Source organism: Chenopodium album, chromosome 24 (genome assembly GCF_948465745.1).
Source record: "Chenopodium album chromosome 24, dcCheAlbu1.1, whole genome shotgun sequence".
In the NCBI taxonomy this organism is placed as follows: Eukaryota; Viridiplantae; Streptophyta; class Magnoliopsida; order Caryophyllales; family Amaranthaceae; genus Chenopodium; species Chenopodium album.
The window spans coordinates 3,299,212-3,324,226 of NC_137857.1; the positions used below are offsets into that span (position 1 = coordinate 3,299,212).

The 25,015-nt window shown below is 33.1% G+C and overlaps 1 protein-coding gene, 1 long non-coding RNA gene and 1 other non-coding gene across 6 annotated transcripts; all 3 read left to right on the forward strand.

The window, feature by feature from the left end:
- The first annotated feature begins 95 nt into the window (after window positions 1-95).
- Window positions 96-5,628, forward strand: LOC145612232 (uncharacterized). 3 transcript variants are annotated; one of them, XR_014106559.1, is made up of 7 exons: window positions 96-309; window positions 524-582; window positions 2,100-2,195; window positions 2,294-2,386; window positions 2,515-2,564; window positions 2,964-3,101; window positions 5,245-5,628. It is a non-coding gene; the product is annotated as an uncharacterized LOC145612232 (long non-coding RNA). The 3 variants fall into 3 exon arrangements; XR_014106557.1 differs by having other exon boundaries at window positions 2,981-3,101; XR_014106558.1 differs by having other exon boundaries at window positions 2,981-3,101; window positions 5,316-5,628.
- A 4,146-nt stretch (window positions 5,629-9,774) lies between these two features.
- TRNAG-UCC (transfer RNA glycine (anticodon UCC)) lies at window positions 9,775-9,846 on the forward strand. Its single transcript has one exon. It is a non-coding gene; the product is annotated as a tRNA-Gly (tRNA).
- Window positions 9,847-22,174: 12,328 nt separating this feature from the next.
- On the forward strand, window positions 22,175-24,855 carry LOC145610049 (myb family transcription factor EFM-like). Of its 2 annotated transcripts, none has more exons than XM_081665295.1 (4): window positions 22,175-22,566; window positions 23,083-23,694; window positions 23,893-23,969; window positions 24,130-24,855. In XM_081665295.1, the coding sequence occupies exons 1-4, from the start codon at window positions 22,353-22,355 to the stop codon at window positions 24,625-24,627; spliced, it is 1,401 nt and encodes a 466-aa protein (XP_081521421.1). In that variant the 5' UTR covers window positions 22,175-22,352; the 3' UTR covers window positions 24,628-24,855. The 2 variants fall into 2 exon arrangements, with proteins under 2 accessions (XP_081521421.1, XP_081521422.1); XM_081665296.1 differs by having other exon boundaries at window positions 23,896-23,969.
- Window positions 24,856-25,015: the final 160 nt, after the last annotated feature.

Below are 25,015 nucleotides of genomic sequence, written 5' to 3' on the forward strand. Positions count from 1 at the left end.
ATATAATGAAATTCCGAAATTGCCCTTTGAATCCTCACCGACTTTCCTACTCCCTTTGCTCTGTTTCTTCTCATCTCAGAAAAAAGGCTGAGGGGAACAAGGAGAGAGAAACCTAGAGAGAGAAAATATGTTTTCCTTCAACAGCAATGGCGATGAGCTCAAAACCACCGATCATCAATCCCTTCGATGATGGTTATGGGGCTTCGATTCTTCTCAGTGTTTCGATTTTTCCGGTTTCGGCGACGCGGTTGCTAAGGTTCCTTTCTCTTTCTTGTTCTAGGTTGAGGAAGATGATTTCCTGATCTCCAGGTATAATTATCTCTCTTCTCTCTTTCTTGTTCTAATTGATCCAATTTCATTTCTTCCCTTCAATTAGATTTTACCTTTTATGGAGTATATGAATCTTGACTTTTTTTTTTGTTTGTTTATTTCTCCTTTTTTTCCCTTTTTTTTTTTTTTTTTTTTTTTTTTTTTTTGCTTTTTTTTCTTGTCCTCCTGTTTCTCTATTTTTGCTCTAAAATAGGCGGAAGGAGAAGATGGAGCAAGGTTTGATGGACTCGAGTTTGAGGTGAATGTACTCAGGTATTATGGGATGTTCGGTCTTTTTTTCAATTTATTTAATTTCTAGAAAAATTTTCTGATATTGTTGATGTTTGTTTGTGTTTTGTGGAATTGATGGAATTTTACTTTGATTGATTGAGAAATTTGAATTGTAAACTTCGAATTGTTTTTGGTAAATTGGCAAGTGAATTGGTGAGAGTTTTGAGTGGTTATAATACACATTGATGAAGTGTTTTGTTGTTAGTTACCCTTTATAATGGTTATCACTTATCAACAAGTAAACTTTTTTATTTTCCCTCTATAATCAATAAACGCCCAATGCAAGAAGTCAAGAGTTGGTTCACACTGAATTTCGCCATTAATGCAACAGGGAGATCAACCAATACATTTTAAGAGACATAAAATATCTTTTCCTTTCTACTCGTAATTTCTTTTGCCTCTTTGTATCATCTTTGTCTTTCAAGTATCAAAATTGAAGCTTATGTAATTAAAAAAAATAAAAAAAAAAGTACCTAAATTGGAGCTTATGCAAAGACTGTTGGGTATCGAAGCACATAAAAGATTAAAAGCACGTTTGCAAGGTAATACTTTTGAGCACCCAAACTTTAAAGGTTAAAATTTGAAAACCCACTGTCCTCGTTCTACACACATGATTTAGTTACCTCAATTTAATCTTTCTCTAATTGCATTCATAAAATTAAAGGACTACAATTCACTTTAATGGATACTCCACGAGAAGTATTGACGAGTGATTTCGTGCCTATGTTCCCAGCTTGCTTTAATTTATGTGTGTATGTTTTCTGCATTTTCAATTCCCTAAAGGTTTTAAATTTACAGTCAAGTAGAGCAAATTTCCCCCCATTTTCTGAACTTAACACCCCCCCTTTTTTTTTTCTTTTTAATCAGTGTGATTATCCAATCTTTTGTGTACTTCTGTATTAAGTCCAAAGTATTATTTTCTAATTTCTTTGAAAGACCTAACAAAGACATGGACATACTTTCCTTGTCTCTAGAAGTTCTTCCAGTTTTGACTTCTGTTTGTGTGCAATCACTGTCCAAGTAAGAAGAACCGTTAGAGACAAAGGGAGTATATCTTATTGGGACTATTATGGGTTGATGAGTGAACTTGTAATTTTTCATGTCAACTGTATCCTATTTAGTTTCTTCTTGAAATCATTGTGGTCCTGAGTGGTAAAAAAAATTAGCAGCAAACATGTTAGAGAATATGTTTCATTTCCAAATATGCTTTTTACATCTTGTCCAATGTCTAGCAATTGGTTCTGCACGGTAACTGCCATGTATTTTATTCAGCACTAATAAAGAGATCAAGATTGATAATGCTGGGCCTAATTGACACCTATTGCATCTGTAAATATATTGTTTAAGCTGTAAACAAGTTCAATTTGCTTGTGCTCTGCTTAAGATCGTAATGGCCAGATTCGTTAATGTTAAATGTATGATCATTAGGAACAGGTACGGTCTTGTGCTATTTTGATCTTGAAGGGGGCTCTTTTTAAAATCATTTGCTTTTTATGCAGTTGCCAATATTTTGTTTCTGGATTTTCCTGCTGGAGTTGGCTTTTCATATTCCAACACTACATCTGATTTGCTATCTCATGGAGACAAAAGAACAGGTATTACTCTGCTTTTAACATATATGACGTGGACTTTTATATTCTTTAAAAAAATAGAATCATTTATGGTTGTAGACTGTTCTTTGTATGGATCTCAGCTCAGGACTCCTTGAAGTTTCTGCTGGAGTGGTTCGAACGGTTCCCACACTATAAGAGGAGATAATTTTACATTTCAGGAGAAAGCTATGGAGGTATTCCTTATATTTGGGTTTATTTGCACCGTTATTGTTGAATTCGGTTTGGAATTTTGTTTATTATTATGTGTTCTTATGTTAAATCAACTTAAGCAACTTCTGATCTTCTCTCTCCATTGAAGCAGCTTGACAGGTAATTTGTTGATTCTTCGATGCCGTTATCTCTGATCTCCAGGTATTATTTTCTCTCCTTTCACTTTTGAGTTCTAATTTTAATTAGTATTATTAATTTGGTTGGGGGGGGGGGGGGGGGGGGGGGTTGATTAAGATCTAAGTTTAGTGTGATTATGACTAATTTTATAGTTGTAATAGGGTTGAGTTAGTGATGCTTGTGTTATTTTAGATTTCTTTCTTACATTCAATAGTATTGATAATCTGTTTTAAATTTGGTTGAAAATTTGCTATTTATTTTATTACCTTTTGTTCTTCTGAGGTTGGTTTACTGTTCTAGAAAATAGGAATATACGTGTCAATGAATAAGTGAAATGTTAAAGTTTGAATCTATTTGATTGTTGTGTTTGTAGGATTTTGTATAGGTTGTATGCAAATGCCTTTTATATTTTTTAATGCACAGTTGCTCAAATCTATCAGCCCAGCCCAACTGAGTTGTAGTTCTCGGTCTCTCGCTTGCTCGCCTGCTTCGTTAAGTTCCAGGGGAAAAAGAGGAGGAGATCGAGAAGATCAAAGATAATCTCAGAGAAGCTTGAACTCTGTGAGTGACTTCTTGCTTTTATGCGAAATAGAAATGTTACCAGAAACCTAATTCTAATAATTGTGATCCCTGCCTAGACGATTGTTTGGCTAATCAATGAATTTGAGATCCAATGTATTGATCATTCTTTATATTGAGTTGTGGTTGTTGGATTAATGTTAATTTGTTTTCTATTGTGCACCCCTTAACACTGATAAGAGCCCTTTTCAGAGAACATTTGTGATTCAGGTACCTTTTTAATGCCTAGGTAGCTTTTTTGTTTTTGCCTATGTGCTTTGCTTTAGAAGGCTTCTTTTAAGTAATGCTCAAGCGGCTAAGCTTATGAAAATATGCAAGAAGCAAGGAGCTGTCTACTTGGGGGGACTTTTCCTTTTAAGCTTATTCTAGGCATTGATGGTTGAAAATGAATTCAAATTTGTCATCCCCACTTTGCTAATTATCATTTGTGGCTATGTGTTACATAGTATGTTTATATACCCTTGATTTACGATTTACGAACCTCCTTTATCATATTTACTTACTATTTATTTTCTATTGCAAAGAAAAGATGGAATAGGATAACAAGGTATAGTGCTGAGAGGACCATCCCAAATTTTCATTGGCTATGCCTATAGCAAAAAAATAAATAAATAAATAAAAATAAATAAATAAATAAATAAATAGATTTTAACGATTGCGATGTGTTTTTGATTAAGAAATCTACTAATCCTAGAGTAAAAAAGAAAATATTTTATTTAATATATTTGTGTAACTATCTTTTAGAATAGGGACTATTCTCATTTCAGTTTCCTAAAATTTTCTTGATTTGTCTGCTATATGCATGCCTTGAGAGGCTGAGATTCATACCCTATGACTGACTAACATAGATTTCAGGCTACTGTTCTTTCAAATTTCTAATATAGACACAAATGGATATTTCATATGATTGGGTTATGATTGCACGTGAAGCGATGTGCAGAGATGTCAAGATAGATAAGCAAAATGAGGTTTGATGTAATGTTACTTCATTCCTAGATAAGTCACACAATCACACTTGGTTTGGAGATTAAGGACATTTTGTTTATTATGAATTAAATTTTTAGAAATGGGTGTAGACTATAGAAACAAACAAAAGGGATAAAGCACATAGAAGGCTGATTATATAGGGGGGAGAAGAGGAGAAAATAGAAGTGTGATTGTGTGAAGATTATATTGGGGCTTACATATTAAATCAAATATTACAAGTATCCTTATCAAGCTTAAAGAAAGAATTTATAGACTTGCATATTTCAGAACATTTAGACTAATATGAATGCTATAATAATTAACTTTGTTTTTTCCTTCATTGTTTCATGAAGATGGTTGGGCTTTATAGTTACTTTGATGCATGTCCTTAACAATAAAATTAAAGCTATAGAAAAATGAAGTTAATTACTTTTATCTATTTTCATGTTGAGATAATTTTAAGTATAGTCATGCGCAGGAAATCTTTGGAGTGCCAAGATGCTTCTCTGGTTCTTTATAAATTCCCATCCCCCCCCCCCCCCCCCCCTCCTTTTTTTTTCCAATTCTAGAATATTGCTGTTAGTGGGTTTTATGAATTGGTTTTGGGTTTGTTTCTTAAGATATACTGCTTTGGTAAAACCTCTCATCTTCTTATGCTTTGCTTTATACAGTACATTTATATTTAGATTAGAGAAATTGGCAGCACATTATTCTTTTTAGCAAGCATGATAGATAATGAACTTGGTTATTGCTTATATATGTTATGCCTTTTTGGTTAGTTATTGGCATGCATTTTCTTATGGCTGCTCGCACAGGCTCTCATGGGAAGACCCACAATTTTCTGTAGAATGCTTATTGTGTGATTTCTTATAGTATGCTACAGTTGTCTTTTGGAACATTTAGATGTCGGGATATGCTCTACTTATTATTTGTCTTGCAGCTGGTTGTATTAATGTGATTAATATTTTAATCGAAAAATGTATCTATAGTAGTTAACATTAGTATTATCCAAAGAAGAAATTAATATTGGAGGTAGTATAGGATATCGATAAAGAAAGTTCAACAATACAAATTTTTAATTAGAATGCATGTGTGTGTGTGTTTTTTTTTTTTTTTTAAAAAAAAAAAATTATTTATTTTTATGTGAATCCACTTGCAGCTCCACCACTTGGCCCTGGTATCCATTCTATGGTGGATGGGGTTGGTCACTGTTTTCATTTTGTACCTCAGGCCCAAGTGTAGCAGTTGGCATTGGTGGTGGATTTGACCTCCTTGTCTTGGTCATGGTTATTGGAGCGGTTTCAGCTGTTGTTTGGAGGTTACTTAGACCCAGCTGTTGTTTGTAGATGATTATTAGAGCAGAAGATAGACAACCAAAGGACTCTATGAAGTTAATGTATTTGTGTCTGACTGATGTTTTGCTACTCAAATAGGCAAATTACATTGTATGTAGGTGTAATTATTCCTAAAATCCGATTATATCCAAAGATTATAAAATACGAGTATTTTTTTAATTCCAATGTTTTGACTTTTATTGCTTTGAGATGAGCTCCTAAAAGAGGATTATAGGCATACAAATCCATACCTTTCGCAAGGCATTTCCAATGCACTCATATATTCTTATTTTCGTTTTTCCCTTGTATACATACGAGTATTTTCCATGCAACTTATCTTATTTGTAAAAATGCTTACCTACTTATAACACAACTATTCCTATTATAAATAATGATATAAAAAAAATAAAAGTTATATAAATAAGGTTTTGAGAGTCAATTTGGACCTTTGAGAGTTTAGTTTGTAGTCAAAATTGGCATAAAATTAACAAAAAACTTCAGCTTGCATAATAAAAATACCTCATGTGTTGAATTGTTCTACCCATAAAATAAAAGTTAGAGAGGAGGATGGGAGTAAGAAGGTAGTGGTGATAAGGATAAGTTTAAATTTTAAGTCTGCTTTTTGGAATATCTTGACTTTATAGTATGCTTTAAGAGTAACATTTTAGGGATATTATTACAGAGAAAAGTATTAAAGATATAGAGTAGCATCCACTGTATCCACTGCATAGGTATAAAACTACTAAAATTATTAATCAAATTTCAAATGCTCTTACATCTATCAAATTATATGATCAAATTAAAAGATTGATGTGATTAGTTATTTGATATAATCAGCTAAGCTAATTAGATGACTAGATGTGATCAACCTAACATATATAGTATGGTTATATCATGTTTCTTAAATGGATTTTTTTTAAATTTGTATCAGGATTACAACAACCAAGATGTTTTTCACCAGAGTTCTATTCAATGTGTCCTTTCACAATTCTTATCTAGGCTTATTATATAATAGTCTAATATTTGTATATTCTTGTAAAACTATTTAAAATTAAGGTTGATTATTGTCTCAATATTTGCCTTCAACTTAATCATAGATTTTTCTTGTAAGCACGCCATAAACAAGTAAGATGGAGAGATGAGTCAAAAGAAAACATATACTTCGTATAGTATATTTTGTTTTAAATTTATAATCATATATAGTATATTTTGTTTTAAATTTAATCATATATAGTATATTTTGTTTTAGATTTATAATGATGTCGTCTTTAAGTAAGATGTTCAAAAGAAAACAACATACAATTCAATAACGACCCTAACACCTTGATTATATGTACATATGTTTAAATTTTGATAAATTAGTATGTTTTGATTAAATATTTAAACAATTACAATAACTACGGACACCACTAAAATAACTTAACATTTGTAGCACTACATAGTACACAAACATTTTACAAGGATCATGCTAGATCCATCAATAAGTGCTCTTTTAAAAAAAAAAAAATTGTCTATATAACCATAGTAGTAATTAGCTTTAAAAAGAGATGGGGATGGAGGGAGATGGGAAGAGAGAGTGAGAGTGAGAAGGAGAAGGAGAGGATGAGAGAGGGATAGAGGGAGATAAGGGAGAAATAGGAGTGAGGGAGAGAGGGGGGAAGGAACCCGGGAGATAGAACGCGGGTCGAAAAAATGACAGAGCGTGCCGGAAGAAAGAGCGAAAGGGAGGACCGGAGAGAGGAGGTCTAGAAGACAGTGAAAGAAAGTAGGGCCATGAGAGAGGAGTTAGGAGAAAAGAGAAAGAGGGATAAAAGAGGGAGAGATGAGTCAAAACAGGAAGCAGTTACACAAAAATAGATAAAGGGCCTAGAGAGAGCGGGGAGGTGGGAGAGAAAAAGAAATATGGGGCACCGAAAGAAAGAGAGAGATCGAGAAAAGCTAAGAAAGATAAAGAGGCCAAGGGTAGAAGGACAACAAGTGCAATACTTCGTATAATTTTTTAAAGCCTTTTTAAAGATAGAATAAGGACAAGAAGGATTACAAAAGAAAGGGAGATTAAGAGAAAGAGTTTCGGCTAAAAGAAGAAATGAGTTAGACGGAACAAGGAGACAAGGCCAAGGGAAGGGAAAGAGAAGACGGGCTGAAAAAGAGACAGAGCAAGTCGAGAGGGAAGGGGAGAGCGAAAGGGAGGACGCGATAGAGGAGGTCCAATAGAGAGGAAAAGATAGAGGGACTATGAGATAGGAGTAAAGGGAGAGAGAGAGAGAGATATATATGCCTAAGAGAGATGCCTAAGAGAGAAAGAAAGAACGAGAAAGAGGACTAAGAGAGGGAAGGAGAGGTCAAAAGAGAAAGAAATAGAACGATAAGAGACAAAAGGGCCTTGAGAGAAAAAAGAGAGGGGGGGCTAGGAGAGAAAAAGAGAGGTGGAGGTAAAAAGAAAGAGAGATGAAGAAAACTGGGAAAGATAAAGAGGTCGAGGGGAGAAGGAGGATTGAGAGGGAGAGAGCAAATGCAACCTATAATTTTAGGGCCTTTTTTAAGATGGAACATGAACAAAAGAGATTAGAAAAGAAAGAAAGATGGTGAGAAAAAGAGCTTCGGCCAATAATAGAAGGAATGAGTAAAAGGGGAGAAATGCGGCATATATATATTTCAAAGCCATTAAAAATAAAACATTTAAAAAAGGAAACGAAGAGACAAGACCAAGGAGAGAGAGAGAGAGTGTATAGTGTCACTTCATTCCAAAACAACTTAACTCATCTCGCTCTTACTTGATTCTTTTCTTTTCTTCCTTATTAACATCTTTTTGTAATCTCTAACTAATACTTCGAACATCATTCATCAACTTTTGCTAGCCATGATCGATCAAGATACCGATCCAACCAATCTAGATGAATGTTGTACTTAATCATTGCCCTTTCTTTGCAACTAATAACCTTGATGTTAGAAGAACACCCTTCAATATTGTCTTCCATGAACAAATTAAAGTCAAGAATGAGAGAAATAGTTGTAATGTACAACTCACACAGGTTTTAGTGCTTAATAATGTGCTTAATAATGAACGCTAAAACAGAATTACGTATAGAAATGTTTGTCAATAAAACAGGAGCTAAATAGCATGTAAACTTATGTATTTTGTGAAGGGTCTTCCCATTCACCTAAATTCTTCATCTTCTACTTTAATAGCAACATATTTTAAAATAGTCAACACATTGATCTATTTGCCAAATGAGTGCATTCTCATAAACTACATTTTCAAAACAACAATACAATTCTATATCTTTTACATTTAATTCATTTTACATAACCTTAATCTTTAATATTGCATTTCCTTTTTACTACTCCTTTTTATCACAATTATTTTAAAATAACGCTATTCGAAATTTATTTAGGTAATAAGAAATCGTATTGCGTTTTAAAATAATATCTTAAACAATGGTATAATTTAATTCAAATCAATTCTAGATAACTTCACTTTTAATAATTGTTTTTTCATAGATATTTCCCCATAGAAAGCTTATTACTACTCCTTGTTACAAATTCATGTTTCCTTGCAATTATTAAACCCGAACACAACAACGAATATTACAAAACTCAAACATTACCACGATATTTACATATCTTACCGTCAGGGGGCACGCGCGTAGCGCGTGCTCCAACGACTAGTTAAATAAATGTAACAATATAAACACGTTTTAAATAACTTTTTGTCATTGATAATTAATCTTGGAGATGTGGGAAGAGGAGTAAATAAAGAACCACTGATAATAAAGTTCATTGTGACATCATATCATTCTAAAACCAGACCAATTCAATAAGTAATAACGATATAAGAAAAGTAAACTAATGTCATTGGTGATTAATGTTGGAGATGTAGAGAAGAGGAGCAATACAAAAAACCACTTATAATTATTAAGTCATAGTGAGTTTATTTGTGACACCTTATCATTCTAAAACTAATTAGCTAAGTAATACAGTAACAATATAAGAAAAGTAACCTAATGTATGTCATTGGTATCAATGTTGGAGATCTAGGGAAAAGGAGTATCACAAAAAAAAACCACTTATAATAAAGTTCATTGTGAATTCATACGTGACATCTTATCATTGTAAAACCAATAAGTAATAATGTCAATATAAGAAAATTAACCTACTAAGGTTACATGCAAAGTATCATAATACTCATACACGTTAATGTTTAAGGTACCACACTTGTATCAGTCAACCAAATAATTTAACGTTAATCTATATGTAAAAAAAACAAAGAACAACAAAAAGATTGGAATGTATAGAAATTATTCTGGTATTTGTGTATAATATTAATCTCTTTACGCAATCTTATAGCATCGATTGCGTTTGTAGTCCAACGGTTAGGATAATTGCCTTCCAAGCAATAGACCCGGGTTCGACTCCCGGCAAACGCATATTTTTTCAATTTAGATTTTGTCGCACTTTTCCTTCATCCTCTCATTTTATCCTAACACTAGTGTAGGTTGTTAAGGAGGTCAATTCTTTCGTTTTTTTTCTTACCATTTTCCTTGGCAATTTTGTAAAATGGATGCTACATTTCCATCCCAAAAACCTATTCCTAATCACATCCATCTCGTTTCATTTTCTTTTCTCTCAACCTTTTGATCAGATGACTAAATAACTAAATAAAATAAAGTTTTGAAGCAATCACTAAAGGCATGTTCTCTTACGTTGAAATTCAGTTCAGCTCAGTTCAGTTCAGTTCATTTCAGTTCAGTTCAGCTCAGTTCAGTTCAGTTAATGAGAACATGCCCTAAGACAATGTTTTCTTCACCTATATATCATATATCTAATAGGAGTATTATTTTAACTAGAGCCCGTGTCTTACGTGATCTAAACTTATCTTATACAACTATTATAATATCTTACCTTGTACGTATTATCTTGTCTTAGAGGATGAAATAACTGAAAAGATGAGGAGAAATAGAGCCTCATTCAAGACCTTAATATAACTATAACAGTGTTGGTTGGGCCTGCTCAGTTGTGTTAAAGAAGCAGCACAAAACAATGCCAAAAAGTAGGCCTTTTACATGTTGTTGGACACAGCATGTTTGCACCCAAGTAGACAGCTGCAAAAGAAGATGTTGGTCATTTATATTGGACTCTTATGTCACATAATCCAGCGCATAATTAATTGGGTAGCATTAAAATTGGTCATGTAATCGCGTGGGACAAGTTGACATTGCAAATTATTCGAGATCATGATGTGCATCATGTTACATTGCTACATTACGTGTGTTTAAAAAAATTATTGAGTAATTTAGGTAAAATATTTATTATGGTTAATTGGTTATACAATAATGTTAACTTTTGTCAATTTACATGTAAACTTTTGAGGAGCTTTTAGACTGTACTTTCTTCTAGTCAAGGTATCTACAACTAATCAACAATATTTAACTACCATGTTCTCCTTTGTTTGAAAAATTGAGAGCAAAAAAAAGTAATATTTAAACGATGATTTTCTAACTTATACCTGTGGACACATGATAAGTTACAAAAATTAATTTATTTTATTTACATGGATATACATATAGATTTTATCATTGTCTAAAAGTGTCATCTATTTAGATGTCAATAATAAGGATACAAAAATTGGAATTTGTAGATTTATGGAATTCTTGAGGATCCTTCATTGAGCCATTAAATTATAGGGAAAGTGGCAAATTTGATTACATCTTGATAAACTATTAAGCAAGATTATTCATTGCTTATATGCGCATTCAAGAAAGCTTCAAATGAACAAAAATTCATGTCAATGTACCATGCACACAGTACATCTAGCAATATGATGGTAGTTACGGTATTACCCCCTCATTCTCTCTTAAGTTTCCAATAAGCGCGAGAGGATTAACTAAACAAAAAAAACATATTATAATAAACCTCTTAATAAGAAGCGGCAAGAAGCTAGACGTCTCGTTAAATGAAGAGGAACTCTTGTTCGATAAATGAAAAAAGACATAATTTGGTCATGCAATCTTTTGTCATTCTAGTCGTCTCTTGTATAGTAGCAACTAATACAAGACCCCACTTTAAAAGGCAAAGATGCCAATACTCAATTCTATGGATTTTGTGCATATGCATTATTGGATGCACGAATATAAGTATAACAAGGAAGAAGATACATCCATTATCTAAATTCTATATTTTTTTTTTAATTTTTTCAACATATTGGTGCTGGTGTGCTAGTGCTTTTGTCAATTTCAGTATCGAATTTAATTTCTTACAAATTATTAATATTATTTACCTTATTTTATAAATATAAAATTGTACTTCCACGCCTCTTCCTACGACAACAAATCAAAAATACTAGAATAATGTAATATACTATATGGTCAACTATATGCATTATGAATGAATTTATTTATGCAATTATTTGTAACAAAATAGAGGGTTTGAAATTCCTATCTTGAATTGCAATCTAAAAATTAGCTTTAAGAAAGAGTTATCTTTTGCTAAGAGGCCGACAAGAGTGATTCTTATTCTAATTCTATTCTTCTCCCCTTTTCAACTTGCTTATTTAGATGCTGTTTTTTGCTCTTTCTCTATTTACCTATTCTTGTTCTTTAGTAATAGTCAATCTCTAAATAGGTTATTTATTTTTAATTTTTTGAGAAAATTTAATTATATCTTTACATATAGTATGTAAAGTTAAGAATTTATCAAGTTAATTAAATGGCTAATTGTTGAGATTGTTCAAGTTGACAATTTTTCAAACATATAAAAGACATTAATAGAGTAAGGTTTTAAGTAAAGGTGGGCATGGGTCGTGCTGGCACGAGCCCGGCACGATTCCGGCACGGCCCGACACGGCACAACCACTGGCACAGCGCGGCACGGCGGCCCACTTATGGGCCGTGGGCCGTGCCGTGAACACAAATGTTGAAATTTGGCACGGCACGGCATGGGCACAATCGTCGGCACGCCGGCACGGCCCGCTGGCACGACCCGCCGACACGTTATTTTTATAATATATAAATATATCGATTTTGTATAATATATATATTTTTAAAAATAAAAAAAAAATTTAAAAACCGTGGTGGCCCGCGGCACGGCACGGCACGCCAAGCACGTGGGCCGTGCCGTGGGCTAGGGTGTGCCAAAACTTGGCACGGCCCGCCACCAAGCTGGCACGGCACGGCACGAGCCCAACCTCGGCACGGCCCGCGACGGCACGGCATGGCACGATGCCCATCTTTCGTTTTAAGTTTGAGAATTGATGTAATTGGAATTTAACGAAGCCCAAGAGGCAATGTGTAGAGGATCCCATAATAAGCATCAAGATAATAGGTGAAAGGTACACCGAACGAAGATTTATTACTCTTAAATTGGCTATAATTTATGTTGGCGTATCTATACTCTATATTAGAAAGTTGTTACATTTTACAAAATTTGCATCTTATATTCTCTAGCTTAATTGACAATATCATGGAGTTTTGTTTGTTTACTTCACTGTATAAAAAATAAATAAAAATTGTAGTAGTAATTATATTTCTCATAGCTATTTTCTTTAAGTTTCAATTTATACGAGTAATACTCCCTCCGTCCCGTAATACAATGCCTCTTTTGAGCATGTATTCCTCACATAATAAAGAGAAAGAAGAATTGTATTAAGTGATGGAGGGAGTACTATCTAGTAAGCAGTCCAAGAACACTAAGCTATATACCAAAGGAAACAAGGTGATAATATTTCCTTAATCCTTTTTCCTTTTCTTTTCTTTTTTTTTTTTTTTTTTTTTTTTTTTGTAAATTTTAACACAAATATGAGACCATTGAAATTGTAATTACATAACTAAATATTTTTTTTTGAATAAATTAACTAAATAAATTAAAACTTGAGAAACCTATACCTATACATTATAAAATAGATAACGTTGCAATATATTAAGGAACAAAGAGAGTAATTTTATACGAAGTCAGACTTCGAATATAGTAAATATGTTCTAGAACAAAGTTAATTAAATTAATTACTAAACCATCATAGTCAATCCATCAAAGAAGATCAAGTAAGACAAAAAAACCTTCAAAAAAATTAATTAAAAATTAGGAAAGCATCCAATAAAAAAATCAAAACCCAACCAACTAGCAATCATCAAATGAATGACCAAGTCCCTAAAAATGAACAAATTCTATCTATCTATATTGCAATATTGGGGAATTTAGTTAAACATAATTAATCAAACTTCTCATCAAATCAGTATATAATATTTTCAGTATGATTCTTGACAAAGAAGCATTATAATCCGTAAACGTAGACATCAATCTCTTTCCGCAAAATTAAAGCAAAGGTAAGAATATTTCATGTACATGCAAAAATTAAATAAAGAACATACTTTATATTTTCCTTTTTTCAATTAAGTCACTCACTTTGAATTTAAGTTGAATGGAATTTTAAAAATATTTGATTTTCTAAGTTTTTGATATACGTACGTGATTATCCAACAAAGGGTTATGGATAAAGAGGAATAGAATCCAATACACTTAGGTACTTGCATATCTTTTTTTTTTTTTTTTTTTTTTTGGATTTTATAGATTATTCTTAGTATCTACTAGGCTTTCCTTGTGTAGAAATATACGGTTGCAATGGACCATCTTTATTTTTATTACTTTAATAAGGAATTTTTTTTTTTTTTTAATAACAAAGATTGGTGAAATTCCTATATGGCACATTGGACTTGGACCTAATATGGCTAGCCAAGTAGCCTTAATAGTCACACGGAGATTCAGAACTTAAGGAAAGTAAGAAAATAATGGGTGTGTGTAATGAAAAATGTATATAAAGCAAGAAAAAAAAAATCTAATCGAGATGAAAAGGTGAATAAATCATGAGGTAAAAAAGAGACAATGGTAAAACGGAATAGATATGGGTAAAAAAAAAAAAAAAACCTACACTAAAAATAGAAAGTGGAACTACTTGATAGACAATGATAAATATTGAAGTAGAATACAGGTAATAAATTGTAGTAGTAATATTGACAGTATGAAGGACAAATAATTAAGTTGGTTATAATAAGATAGGTGTATTAAAAGGGAATCTTTGGAGTATAACAACGAAAGCATGTATAACTACTTAACTGGTAATTTCATTAAGGAAAAATACACTTTAATTATTTCAATTATATTGGCAATTTACATAATAATTCCAACTAAAGTTTATCATCTAATAATTCCAACCATGGGTATGTTTGCCTAGAGCAGTCCCAATGAACGATAATAAAAGGGTTAAATTTTTTTTTTTTATAAAAAAAATCCACATGTCAGCATGTAATTGCTGTAAATTAAAAATATAATATTTTTTTTTAAAAAAAAGACCCAAAACCCATCCCCAGCCACCAGCCAGGCAGGAGGCAGCCACCTCTTCCCTCTTCTCCCACACCGCGAAACCCTAAGGCCCAACCCCAGGCTACCGAAAACCGGTCGGCGACCTCCCCTAACCCTCGTAAAACGGCCGAGGCCTTCCCAACCCCCAAATTCATCAGCCATTTGTGCAGCAATGCTTGAATTGGTTGGAGTTGTGAGTTGCATGGCTATGGTGGTCAAGTTTGTGCACAGCTAGTAATTGGTGGTGGTTGGAGGAGTGGAGGTTGTTTGGGGTTGTGTGGCTATTTGGGCTTGAGTGTGAGAAGGGAGGTGGCTAGGTAGGTAGTTTTTCGGGGTGGGTAGGGGTTTTTCGGGGTCGAGGCTGGGATTTCGGGGTGGTTAATAGAGGGTTTTCCGGCGCGTCAAACCACAGATGAGGCGAGAGGAAGAAAGGTCAGGAAGGAGGGTCTTGTGTCGGTCATTTTCAAGGGTAAGGGGAGACGGTCGACGGGCTGGAGATTGGGCTGGGTCTGGGCTTCGTGGTGGTGGAAAGGAATGGGTGGTGGGACGGGTGGCTAGGAGGTTATTTTTCCTTTTTTTAAATTTTAAACTAATCACGTGCTGACACGTAGATTGGTTACCTGTTACAATAAGTCATTGACTTTGTGTTGACCGGTTGGGACTACTCTATGCAAACATACCCAATAGTTGGGATTATTAGATGATAAACCTTAGTTGGGATTATTAAAATTAAAGTAAATCACTAATAGTTGGAATTATTAAAGTGTATTTTACCTTTCATTAAAGGCATATTCCTAACCCGAGTTTGAAATCTATTTGTACTACAATATTTTGTGAATTTAGAATTTTAGATATTGTAGATTTACGAGTGTAATATACATGTATATTTAATGTTTATACATAACCCTATCCCTTATCAAGTTATGATTACTGTAACAAAATCCTATTAAATAATCAGGAAAAAAAAAGGTATAGGGGCAGATTAAGGGCCTGTTCTCATACGTTGAAATTCAGTTCAATTCAGCTCCTAATTTCCTTCTCTTATAAAATATTCATTTCAGTTCAGTTCAGCTCAGTTCAGTTCAGCTAAGTTCAGTCAATGAGAACAGGCCCTAAAACAGAAAATTAATAAGTAAAAGTTGATTTTTCATACAACATCAACGAATCACACACCACTAGACAATGGCTTGTATCATGGTTACATGAAAATAAATCATGTATCACAATGTTTAACTATCATTAGAATAAAACGATAAAGCTTTACAACGTACATTGAATGAATCAAGGCATATTCTAAGAAACGACTTATATAGAAGAAAATGCATTAACATTAAACTTGTAATTCATGCACCAATAATATGGGGTTAGATTCTTCTAATTTTATATTATTAAAGTATGGCCTTTTCCACTATAAACAGATTATATGAGCATCATATCCTTTGATAATAATGCTGAATTCTTCAAAAATTTATGCATCGAATTGAAGGAAAACTAATACGTAGTATTTTTATTTATTTATTTAGTATTATTTTATTTAAAGGATGGTGTTGGTAAATCCTCAAAAATAGGCTTTTTTCATGAAAATCATTGCGGGGTGGACTTGCAAGGAATCTATTTATGAACTTCAAGTGGGGGGAAAAGACTAACAATAAAGTTAAATTCTTACTATAACTTCATTAGGACAAATGGACAATTTTCTTCTTTCATTTCCTCTTTTTGAAATTTCATTATATTTAATCTTTAATTTTGTTCCCCTTTATACTATCTCCATTTCCTATAAAATAATACTTTTATTTGATTTTACTAGGTAAATTTAACAACTATCTCAATCGTTAGTCAAATATTTATTGGATTATTATATGAAAATATTATTTCTAGTCTTCTAGACTTATATTTGTTTCAAAACCAAACTTTTTGGCCTTTTTATAGCTTAAATGATATTTTCATAAATTAAATGAAATTGATCACCACAATGATTAAAAAAACAAAATACTACGTATACTATTGTTTTTATTTTCTTGACAAAAGAGAGATTGTAATTAAAATTATACTTTGTATGAAAAATTTATAAAGTTTACAGCTTGTTTAAAATCCGAAACAAACTTCTATATGTTGACCAAGTGTATAGATGTGACAAACCTAAAACCTTTTATAAAACAACCAAAAGTTGGAAAATGGTAGTACTATCGTACTGTACATGTTAATTAGTTCACTTCATAAAGCTTTTATTACAAGTACCAAGACTATAGTGATTTTTAAATTTGTTATTTTTGGACATTTTTTTGCCCCATGTCCAAAAGAGGAACTACCCCAAACAGCAATGGTGAATATAGAGTTAGATTTGCCAAAACCATCCTATATATACTCGATTAATTGATTGAAATTGTACTTAAAATTCTGAAGACATGATATTTGTTGACTTATCATGATTGACAACAATAGACTAAAATATGAAACAATCAAGATATGGCTCAAGATGATTATTCGATGTCAAAAAATATGTCGCTTCATCCAAAATTAGCTTGAAGTGTTCTCTATTTCAATTTAACTCTTGATATTCAATGCTTAGGCGTTCACAAAACACAACATAACATGATATCACAAAACTCGTTAGAAGATTTCACGTTAGATATAAGCAAGGCACATAGTGATGACATAATGGGTATGTGGCTCGAGCCAAGCCATGGTCACTTAGGTCACATTCTGTTCACAAAACACGACATAACACGATGTTCACAAAACACGACATAACACGATACCACAGAGCTCGTTACAAGATTTCAAATAAGACATAAGCCATGGTCACCCTTTTGATATACAGGGCAAATTTTGACTAACCCTAGACACGAAAGTTTGACCTTACACAACATATTATTTAAATGGCCAACAAGCTTACTAGTCATTACCTCCAATCTTATAGTAGTAGATAGTTAACAAGGAAAATACGAGTAACACACAAGTTACACAATGCACGACCCGACGTGTTTTTTTGGAACCAACTCTCTAGAAAAGTAATAATTCAGATTTTGGTTCAGACCAGATCGAATAAAGTTATTAAATTGCACAATGACAAGAATCAAACTCTATCAGACAAATTCAGACCAGAAAAGACCAGATTAGAAACCTTCAAAGCATAGCATAGCATAGCAGATCAGATCTTAAAATATCCAGACTAAGGGCATGTTTTCATACGTTGAAATTCAGTTCAATTCAGTTAAGTTCAACTCCTAATTTCCTTCTCTTATAAAATATTCATTTCAGTTCAGTTCTGTTCAGCTCAACTCAGTTCAGTTCAGTCAATGAGAACAGACCCTAAATCACCTTATTTCAGGTGAAGAGAACAAATCTGAAGTAAGTACGTACACAAAGTAATGCCTGTAATGGTGAAGGTGGGTATAGTGTATGAAGGTTTAGGAGTAAAGGACAAAGAAGAGGAGACAAAAGGGATATTCAGAGAAGGATGATATTTGGATTAAGCAGAGAATATCTCAACGCGTGTCACGAGGAGAATCTTTTCTTTCTTTCTTTCTCTTTCTTTTATATCATTCATTCATTCATTCACAACAAACCAGGTGATGTAGTAGTAGTAGTACCATGCATAGTATAGTACTCACTCGTAAAGAAGAAAGAAGAGAGAGAAAGAATCTAGAGAATGAAAAAGGAAGATGTTGGAGGCTTGTACTAGAAGTCTGATTTTTCTGAAAGCGACCAACCTTCTCTTTCATTATTGCCACTCTTTCTCTTTCTTTCTCTCTTCTTCTGCTGTTAAAAGATATTCGATTCTTTCTTTCATTTTTCTTTCTTTCTTTCTTTTTTCACCTCTATGTAATCTATTCTTACCTTTTTCACTACCCCAAACCCATGCACCACCCTTCTCCCTCCTTTTACTAACTTTCATGACTATCCCCACTTCAATTCTCCCTCCCCCTTATTTACAACTAATGCCCTGTTCTTTAGAGCTGCTGCTTTAATATTTACTCTACTCTATTGAGCCCAACTCTACTGATTGAAATCTGCTCTACTCTACTCTGTTGACATCTGCTCTACTCTGCTTTGCTTAGAAGCTCAAAAGAACAGGGCCTAATTTTATCTTCATATCTAAAGGCGTTATCTGACATAAAACTTGTTTACATGACACGAATTCTTTAAACAACAATATACTCACTCAATTTACATGTAGCTCAAATAAAAAACACATCATGTATGCTTGTTATTAATTATCTTCTAACATAAAAACGAGACATAGATACTTCTCGAACTTTCAAACTCATCATTAAATAATGAGAAGGGTACATTCATAAATTTGCATACAAATGTTGTCTAAGAAAATCCTATGCACATCACAAGTAAAAAAATGGGTTGAGATTTTTAATTTGAATTGATTGATTACTTTCTTAATATAAGCATGTTTCTTTCAACCTTTGTGAAAAAAACAAAGAGAGCAATATAATGGATTAAAAAGCTAAAAAAAAGATAGAAAAAGGAAGAAGGTAAAGAAACATAATAGATGACTACTTCAGGTGGCTTGTACATGAATTTTCCTAAGCATAAAACAAATTTCCAGAAAGAAGCAGAAAGGGTGCATAGTTGACTGTGTAAGTGGGCTAACTTCAAATCTTCTTGAGATTCAACACATAACATGAGCATTCCTTCATGAATGTATGGTCCCTAAAGATGAAAGAGGCAAGAAAAAAAAAAATACCATACCTAGATCCAGAATGTTCATCATTTACTATACTCAAATCTTTTCCTTAAATTTAAAAAAAAAAAAAAAAAAAAAAAAAAAAAGGTTCATTAATCTCTAAATTACATTGCCAATTTACTACCAATACAATTATATAGTAATATCATAGCACCACGCGCAAGATCAAGGTGGAAATGGAGTCCAGACCTAGGTGTTGCACACGATTTATTAATCTGTTAGGCCATGTTTTGTTTACCTTATAACCACTATCCAAGGAAAATTAAGTTTGCACAAAGATTTATGAGTTTAGGCGGCAGGTAAGTTCAGATAAGTAAAAATCAATAAGCGTGTTATTACGAACAAAAAAATAGTCAAATGTTTAGAGAGAATCAACTTACCTTCCCACCCACTTCACTAAAGTTTTAAGTAGCAGAAGAGATTCCCAAAACCCTCTTTTTTTCAATCTTTTGGGCTGTTTTTCCCTCCAATCTCTCTTTTTATTTAAGCTTTGTGTCCTTAATTTACAGTCGCAGAATTTTGGAACTAAGATATTCCTTCCTTACATCAAATGAAATATTTTATTCTCTCTCTTTTATAAAAACAAAATAAACTTAAAATGAACGTCTCAAGTAGATTATATATTCTCACTCTTTCTCAAATGTTGAATAATTATTTTACTTTTTGAAACCAAAAAAGAAAGTTGAATGGTTGATAGATACTCGACATTAAGTATTATTTTACTTTTTTTACATGATATATAATTAGCATAAAATTAGTAAAACAGATGACAATAGTATATGCTCTTTAAAAGCACATTTATATTTAGTTTTTTTGATAAAATTTCCTCTTCAAATAATAAAAATAATAAAGATAGAATCATATAATTCATCATCCATAATTCCATATAATATGAGAATAATTTGTTCTATTAGTACTTAACCGTATGGATGTCTGACATCTGCCCTTAATTATTCTATTTTTATTTTCTTAAAGATTAATATAATTTTTTGGGTTTGCTGTGATTTTTTAAGCAAGTTACTTTTGGTTGGGAATTTAACATATGATCTGTAAATCATGACCATCGAATCCATTTCATCTTTAACTTTGCTTTTAAGTGGGCCCTAAACCTCTAAGTAATACGATCTTTACCTAAATGAATATATTTAAATAAAAGTTTAGAAAAAGTTTTATTCTGGATGGTTTTGATTCTCTTAAAAAATAATATAGTTTTGTTATAAAAAGCTTCAAAATTTACTTGGATACCTATTTGATCCATGTTCTTGTAAAATAGGTACAGTAAAACAAAATATAAATGTGTCTATCCTACAACAATTTATTTATTCAAAGTTCCAACTGTATACGATAATCTACATTTTCACAAACATGCATTGCACCATTTTTAAAACCCAAAATTATAAAATTGAATGACTGATACCAAATACAAAAAGATAAATAAATAGGAAATGTTAGAGCACATAACGTATGTTCAATGTCCTAACACCGCAAAAAAAAAAGTGAGGCACGTATATGCACGGGTGAAAGTACATATGTAATTTCTTAATATTTTCCATTGCACTTTATAAGCGTTATTATGATGTATAGTAATATTGATATTACAATGCCTCTTTGGAAGGCTAAATCGTAACCCTAGCTAAAACATAAAGCATCAATATATAATTATAAAAAACATGGTCATATTCTCTAGATCTAAGCTCATACAAATAACAAGTTAAATTGCATTTTTTATACTTGTGTAAAATTAAAGGACAAAAATCATTTTCACATCTTGTCTTAAAAATATAAATAGATAATCACAAAAAAATTATAAAAAAAAAGGAGAATATATAAAGAGAGTTCATAGCATGGTCCAGAGCATCTGGCCAAATAAACCATGAATATACAAATGGAGCAGATTCAAGCTTATCTAGCATTTTTTTCATTCCCAAAGAAATATACTGTACAATAAAAGAGATATTTTTCTCATGAAAAGGGTTTTTTGAATTTAATTCTTTGATTTTAAAATAGGAGCTTATAGAGATAAAAGCTGAGCAAAGAAATATACATTTTGCAAAAATCAGTATATTCAGCTCATATTAACAAATATAAAAACTATTCCATATAACCAATAAATAAAAAAAAGGTAAAAATGATGGTAACAAAAAGGAAAAGATAAATTGTAAAATGAGAGAAAAAGGCAACAGAGGCAGAGGAAGGAGAATCATCTTTTGAATTAGTGATTTTTTGAAATTCGGACAGCTAATGAAGAGGGGAAGAACGTCCAAAGGTTCTAAAAATCCCTACAAAGGCTTCAGCAACCACATGACCCCCCTTTGATTCTCTTCACTCCTTACACTTGTACGTACGTTGTATACAAACATACGCGTAAAATAGCTATTCCCTAACTCCAAAATTAACAGTTTAGTAGAATTTTAAACTCACCATAACGTGACAACTATATCTGGACAGGGATAGTACGGAATCTAACTATGTTTGGACTTTAGAGCGTGTATCATAAATTCGAGCTTTTTGCCTTTGCTCTCTTTGCAAGAAGTTACCATGCTCCTCCTCCTCCTCCACTTTAAATTTTTATCTCTCTTCAACTTTTCCTTTTCCTCTCTTTCTCTCACTCTCACCCCAAAATTCCACTTTATTCTCCCTCGAACACAACTCTAAAAGCAGTTGATCCTCCTTGTGTTCATAAACAACATCCTATCCCTTTTTCCCTCTCTCATAACCTAAAAAGGAGAAGGCCACCTTGCTTCCCTCAATTCTATAAGAGCAACAACATTTGAGACCAAAAAAGTTTATTGCACAAAAATATATACATATATATCACCAAGCAACAAATAAAACCATCTTATCATATACACTAAATATTTTGTTATAATCATAAGTGAAATGATGGCATCTCCATCAGAACTAAGCCTTGACTGTAAACCTCAAAGCTACTCTATGCTACTCAAATCATTCGGCGCTGGTGGTGATCACAATAACCCAACAGACCAAGCCACCAACAAGCTAGAAGAATACCTTAATCGCCTCGAGGAAGAGCGCCATAAGATTGATGCTTTCAAGCGTGAGCTTCCCCTCTGCATGCAGCTTCTCACCAATGGTACTGTATTAGCCTTACTTTGCATATTCATGTCCCTAGTTCTTCCTTTTTCTTTGTCTCCTTTTTCTCATTCTTTTGCATGTTTTTCAACACTGCATTTTGTACCCACCAATGAATTATTCAATGGATATAATCAAATCAGTATGTTATTAAAACCAAGCAATCTAATTAAATTAATGATTACAGTTACTCTTTGTGGATTTATTGTGAAATACTTTTGATCTTTTTTTCTTCTTTTTTCCCTAATTCACAAACAAAGATGAGGATAATAAGGCTTTTTTTTTCTTTTTTTTTGCATGCAACTTTTATTTTAGGCTTTTAGTCTTCACTCAAAATCAAAAAAACAAATTCCAAACAAAAATAACACTAGAAAGTAACATATATAATCAGACAAAGTAAAAAATTGAATCAGACAGTAAAAGAAAATTAAGATTTGCTTCTTTCTAGGGTTGAAAATTTTATTCTAGTTCATTTTAAAAAAAGTCTAATAACTTATAGCTTTATTTTGCTCATCAGCCATGGAAGCATCAAGGCAGCAGTTACAATCTTTCAGAATAACTAATCAAGGTGCAAGGCCAGTTCTTGAAGAATTTATGCCACTCAAACATTCTAACTTAGAAGGGTCTGACCAAAAGACAGCAAACATTTCTGATAAGGCCAACTGGATGGTATCTGCACAGCTATGGAGCCCTGCAGGAGACGCGAACAAGCAACAGTCCTCGACGACATTGCCTAAATCTGAAGCTGATACTGGCTTCAGTGTCAGCAGTCCTAAACTAGCATTAGACACCAAACAAAGAAATGGAGGAGCTTTTCTTCCATTCGCAAAAGAAAGAAACTCAGTTCCTAACAATTCAAGCATAAGGCCACTTCCAGATTTGGCCCTAGCATCAAGTGACAGAGAGGTAGATGACAAGAGTGAAAATGGATTGAGTGGATCAAGGAGTGATAATTCTAGCAAAGGAGGAAATGCGATAGTTGGCATGGCCTCCACAGATAGTCAAGCACCTATCGCGACAACCTCCACCACTACCACAAATCAGACAAACAGGAAGGCAAGGCGGTGTTGGTCACCGGACTTGCACCGACGATTTGTCAATGCCCTTCAGATGCTTGGTGGTTCACAAGGTAATTATTATCTTTTTAACATTATGACATATTCATTTCTATAATAATTTGATCATCATCATAAACAACCTAGAATATAATGCAGATTGTTTATTTAGAAGTGGTTTTAAATATGTCTAAAACTGATCATGTCACTATCATTAGCTTTTAAAAACAAGGATAATTAACTGACTATTGGTTGCTTATCTTTGTAAACAGTAGCTACCCCTAAACAAATTAGGGAGCTAATGAAGGTTGATGGCCTAACCAATGATGAAGTGAAAAGTCACCTCCAGGTAACAATCTTTCTCTGAACATGCAATCATGACATACACATTGATACTGTACTATATAGTGCAGAGCATATACTAATTGTCTCTACTCTTTTGGTCTTCAACTTTTCTTTATGTTTTTTACAGTTTGTGGTAACTTTTTGTATTTTTTACCAACATGCAGAAATATAGACTTCACACCAGAAGACCTAGCCCAAGTCCTCAAGCAGTAGGAGGGCAAGCACCACAGCTGGTTGTCTTAGGAGGAATATGGGTCCCACCCGAATACGCCACCGCGGCTGCTGCTGCACATGGTGGTGCACCCACCATATACAGTGCTCACCCAAGTACTCAAGTCTCATCACACTATTGCTCACCTACAGTGCCACCAGACTATTATCCACAACCAGTAGCACCCCCACAAGCACTGCACCATCCAGCCCTGCAACACCATCACCAGCTTCATGTGTACAAGACTACCTCTCACACACAGACTCATAGCTCCCCGGAATCAGATGCTCAACGAGCCGGTGACCGGTCAGAGAGCATCGAAGATGGGAAGTCAGATTGCAGCAGCTGGAAAGGCAAAAGCGGGGAGAATGGAGGAGAAGGGAGGAAGCTGGCAGCATTAAGAGATGATGGTGAGGAGAGTAATGGAAGCCAGATTACATTAAAATTCTAGTTAATGACTGTTTGTAGGGTTAGAATTAGGGTTTTTCAAGTTTTGTTCTGATTCTTGTGTGAATTATTATGTGTAGAGAGGGAGGTTAAAGAAGGCATAAAGAGAGAGTGAGTGTTCATTTTATTAACTTACATATTGTTCTTCGATTTCCTATTCAGTAATCACTATCTAGTGATATAATTCATGTACAGATCTACATGAAGCCAATAAATTTTGGTTATGTTGACAGTTTTGCCCTTGAATATATGTTAACTACTGTAAAAAAGACAAGGTAAATTGAGCCCAAGTTCCTAAGAAATGTAAATCCTCAATCCCAGGAATTAGGAGTATGAATACGAAAAAAAAAAAAGTTATGGGAGGAATTTCATGCTTTTAAGGATAGAAAGTA